This window comes from Silurus meridionalis, chromosome 26 (assembly GCF_014805685.1).
Source record: "Silurus meridionalis isolate SWU-2019-XX chromosome 26, ASM1480568v1, whole genome shotgun sequence".
NCBI lineage: Eukaryota > Metazoa > Chordata > Actinopteri > Siluriformes > Siluridae > Silurus > Silurus meridionalis.
The window spans coordinates 11,541,326-11,546,588 of NC_060909.1; the positions used below are offsets into that span (position 1 = coordinate 11,541,326).

A 5,263-nucleotide genomic window follows, 5' to 3' on the forward strand; every position below is an offset into this window, starting at 1 on the left:
TGCTCAGCACTAGCAGTGTTTAGCACCTGTCTGTAGCTGAGCATACTGTCTTTGTACACAATTCTAATAACCTCTAATTTAGTTTTTACTCCAATTTTTCCAGGTGTTTTTTTTTACCTTTTTAAATTAGATAGGGGAACAGTGTCTAATGTCCTAGTAAGGATAGTGTCTATGTTTTTAGCCATTTTGTCAAGATCATTTGTAAGGTTTAGTTTAGTAAGATGTTAAGACAGATCAGGCAGGTTGTCCTTAATGGTCAGAGTATTAGTCTTACCAAGTCAATAATGTGGTGAGACACAGCTAATCTGCTCTACAGGTAGTGTGTACAGTATGAGATAATGGTCTGTGATATCATCACCTTGAGGTAAAATATCTATATCAGTGACATCTGCTCAGTGGGATATTATTAAGTTTAGTGTTAATTAAAATTATGAGGCAGTCTAGTGATGTTTTATTTAACTCCAAAAGAGTTTAGAAAGGCCACAAATGATATTCATAGGGCATATTTGTATCATCTACATGAATATTAAAATCTCCTACAAACAGCACTATCAAAACTGACCAAGAGTTCAGAAAGAAAATGAGCAAACTCTTGGAGAAATACATGGGCCCTGTGGGTCTATACACATTGGCTAGCCCAAGAGACAGTAGGGGTTTCTTTGTATGTCGGAAAATACAACATGAAGAACAAGCACTTCAAATGATTTAAATCTGAATCCCTGACTAATATTAATGTATTTTGCTCATTAATGACCATATTCTATATTACTCTGCTTGCATCTTTGCAACCAACATAGTGCTTATAATAGCGGGTAAAGATAAACTGTGTGAGGCAATGCAATCTACACTAGTGGTAGACGGGCTAAAAAACTACAAGCACAACAATTCAGTAAGATAAAAGACAATAGTTCATGATTATTTAAAAGGAAAAAAGATAGAAAACTGTAAAGTTTAAAGTATGAAAAGTCAAAAACAGGAAGCTCAGCCATGTTCTGTTTCCATGTAACCCCAGTGTGCCCAGTGGGATCGTGCAAAATTATACTCTACTTTCATTAATATCAAATAATGAAATGAATGGAAAAAAAACTTAAAGTGACAAACTGAATTAAATTGATGATAAAAGTAATATACAATTTACAAATGAATGGGCTCCTGGAGTCCAATAACAAATCTAGCTAAATATATAGCTAAATATAGCTGAATAAGTGCAATGGATATTTTCTTAAACAAGGCTAAAAATCCATTTTGAATCCGTTTAGTAAATACATTTTTCTTATTTGTTATGGTACCTATGGACCATATGGACCTATGCTAAGTGTAATACAATGCTAAATAAGACAAAAATTTACTTGTGTCTAAATATGCATACATTTAGATAACAGATATTGATATAAATAATTATTATCAATAATAACATCAATGACATCATTATTATTCCCTGTATGTAATAAATTATAGATTTGGTGAATGTTGTATATACAAAAATATTGCCATATTTGTGTTTGTTACATTGGCAGATTTTTCCAACATAAAAGCATAAGAACAGAACAAAAAGGTTTGTAATACAGTATAGTATTGTATAGTATTGTTTGATCATGTTTCTAATTGCAATTCATGACAAATCTGAGCTCCAAGTGCACAATTTATATAAATTGTACATCAAGGGGTAAAACTCAGGCCAGTGGAGGGCTGTAAAACACATTAACCAAAACAGTATTGTTACATAGTCCATTTTGACATTATTAAAATATAAATATATTTCAAAAACAATTTGCCATGGACAAAGGCAAGAAAGACAAAGACAATAAAAGGGCAATAAAAAATGCAACCCTGTTGTTTGATCTGGAATTATCCAGAGTGTACATGCTTTTGCAGTGGGAACCCTGGTCTTCTGTGTGATAGGTGGAGACACTGACTGTCTCTGTTAAATAAATACAATGTTTAGTATACAGAACAATAATAACCTGAGTAATTTGATATCAGCATGTGGGATTTTGGTTGCTATGGTAGTAGCCCTAATGCTCTGAACCACATTTAGGGAGGTGTGTGTGTGTGTGTGTGTGTGTGTGTGTGTATATAAACAAAAGTGAAACTGGAGCTTACAGTATGCCTGTTAGCATTCTTCAGGGAAAGTCTCCTTGAAAGAGAGAAGCACAAGACCACAACAATTCTGAAAGGCTCGTACAGGCTACCATAAAAATGTTACAAGGTTTGTTCATTTCTTTCTTTCATGTTTATCATAAAAAAGATAATCAGACTACAGCTATGTTTAATTTATTGATTTCTGACAATGTGTTTTACTGTCACTTTATAACAGAAGTTTTGAGTTTATGATCTGGGAAGTTGAATTCTATTTGTGACAAAATATAAGAAATTAGAAAAACAGTTCAGATGAAATGTTAAGATAAGACAGCACAAACAAAAATTAAATGTGAACAGAAATTCACATTTTACATTCAGAATTTTCCATATTCATTATTGACATTATTGACTGCATATATAACCCATTGAGAATTGCTAAAGAGTTTGGAAACGATTTCTTTTCTTATGACAATTATTTTGTTCAAAATGAAAGGTTATACATTTTAACTGCAGATACAAAATAAATATATCATCCAATGACTGCAAAGATAAAGATTGACTGCAACTAATAAGTTGACAGTATTGAAAACACATTTTGACTAAATGTGTCATTTTGTCTCCAGGATCAAAAAATCTGGTGTTCTTAATGAATAAAAGTGGGAAATCCTTGGATGCACAACATGAGTTTATAGAGCTTCTGAAAAAACACATCAGGTTTCAACAAGTAAATTCAGCAAATGAATGTGATGCCATCATCGCTTTTGTTCCAGTTATGTCTCGAGCTGGAACAGACATTGAAGCTGCTCTTAAAAACATTCCAAGTAAGACATTTTCTCAGTTAACCAAAAGGTCATATCCAATATCACTCACTACTGTTTTAAATAAAATAGACAGAATAGAATGCCAGCATCTGTTCCCATATTTAGGTCAAATACAGTTCTGAGATTGTATCTGAAATTGCACTATGCAGTTTGGAACATAGCTTTGCACAATATATTTATTGAGGCATAAGCAATCTTATTTGCATTTTGTGTTTATTTAAATAACATAAAACAATGGGTGCGTCAAAGACATTTTGACTAGTATTTTCAGACTTTTGCATCTGCACTGTATATATTTAAATAATTGCACTAAATCAATATTCATAATTATATAAAAATCAAAACAACTAATATTTCATTTTAAATGAATGGCAGTTTAACAAATCTTATGGCTGACCATTTTATTGTCCCACCTTAGATCTGATGGTTACTGAGCAAATCGTGCCATAACACAGCAACATATTAACTCTCTCTCTCTCTCTCTCTCTCTCTCTCTCTCTCTCTTTTTTTTTTACTCTCTTACTCTCCCAGCAACTCATCCTGTTGTCCTAGTTGCACTTCATCACACATTTGATGAAAATTACGTTGCTCCTGAGAGCAAAATGTGTGTAAATAGGAATGGTGTATTTGCTGGAGACTTGCTCTGGTATGAAGATTTTGGACTGCTGAGATGCTTGGCCAATAATAAGGCACTGGAATCCATCGCTAAACATCTATCACCCAATATCTCGGAAGGTCTTGGAAACATAGTAAGTTCATTAGTAGTCAATTTCCTTGATTTAAAATTATATTATTTATTATATTATCTGAGTATTCTTCTCTTGATTTATGTTTAGAGTGACTTTTTGTGTTTCATTGTACTTTCCTGTTTTCCCACAGCTTATACCAGTTAATCCACGACCACAGAGAAGAATTCGGATCTGTGTGGCTGTTTTTGTTTTGGCTGTTTTGTTGACTGTTTGTATTTACTTTCTAGTTATTTCCAGGGAAGGCCAAAATGGCACTCCAACTACATCCACTATACCTTTATCTACACAACAGACAAACACAACTGCAACTACACAACAGCCTAACATAACTGCAGCTACACAGGGCTAACATAGCTGTTACTTCATAAATGCTAACAACTGTAACTGCATTGCAGCCTTGCATGGCTTTAACTATCAAACAGCATAAAATAACAGTAATTACTGTGCATCTTAATATAGCAGTATTTATAGCAGTAATATACCAGCCTAATATTACTGTAACTTCATGATGGCTTAACATAACAGTTACCATAGAGCAGTGGTGGACAAAGTACACAAACCATGTAGAGATACAGTAGGTAAAATATTACTTCATTAAAAGTGCTGCCTTTAAACCTTCACTTGAGTAAAATTACAAAAGTAAAAGCCTTTAAATACACTTAATAATGCAAAATACATCACTATGATTTATTATTGCTATAATGTCCTATTATCATTTTTGTCAAAAGACTCTTGCTTACCCAACCCAAGTTTATGTGAAAAGTCTCTAATGTTACTCATTGCACACACATCTATTAATAGAATGATGTTAATGAGTCACACACTGATTGAAATCTATTAAAATTGTCATGAGTCTAAAACCAACTACTGCAAAGAAATCGTGCATATTAAAGCCACAAGTGTTACAACAATTTAGAGTCAGAAGTTTCATCCATCATTTTTCCTCTTAAAATGTTCTGCTTGCTGTTGAACTGACGCTGAACTGTATATTCGTGCTAAAAGATACCACCAAGCGGCAATCAAAACAAGTTAACCTGATTTTGAGACTCACAGCTGTTCCTGATAAAAGTGGCTACATTTTTATTATCTTTAAAAAGAAGACACTTTGAGCTTTACTGTCCATTATTCAAAGTTGATATGTATAAAAAGTTATACATGATGAAGTACCGTGAAAATAATTCTCTACCCTGATTTGTGACTTGGTGCTTGTTTGACCCACTCATTAATAAAAAGGAATGACAAATTTTGCAAAATGTATGTAAAAAGTAAGATATTTAAATTTGAAGTTAAAGTCTCCCCAAATAGAAATACTTCAGAAAAGTATAGATACACAAAAAAGCTACCTACTGTAAGTACAGTAACAAATTACATTTACTTTGTTGAAGTAAATGCCACAGAGCTTCCTAATCTACTAGTAAATACAGGCAGACAAAGTATAAATGTCCACACAGTAGCCTAATATAGCTGTATTTATTTGTATGTTGAACATAACTGACACTACACATAGCAGTAATACATACAGTAACAGAATAACATCTACTAACTAACAACATAGCAGAATAAAAAAATTATCTGCACAGCAATGTAACTTTAACTACATGTTGGCCTAAC

The 5,263-nt window shown here is 32.8% G+C and overlaps 1 protein-coding gene across 1 annotated transcript; it reads left to right on the plus strand.

Moving 5' to 3' along the window:
• The first annotated feature begins 2,098 nt into the window (after nt 1–2,098).
• On the plus strand, nt 2,099–4,563 carry LOC124379974. Its single transcript, XM_046840637.1, has 4 exons — nt 2,099–2,209; nt 2,706–2,903; nt 3,435–3,652; nt 3,783–4,563. Exons 1-4 carry the CDS (start codon nt 2,200–2,202, stop codon nt 3,999–4,001), a joined length of 645 nt encoding a protein of 214 aa, XP_046696593.1. The 5' UTR covers nt 2,099–2,199; the 3' UTR covers nt 4,002–4,563.
• Nucleotides 4,564–5,263: the final 700 nt, after the last annotated feature.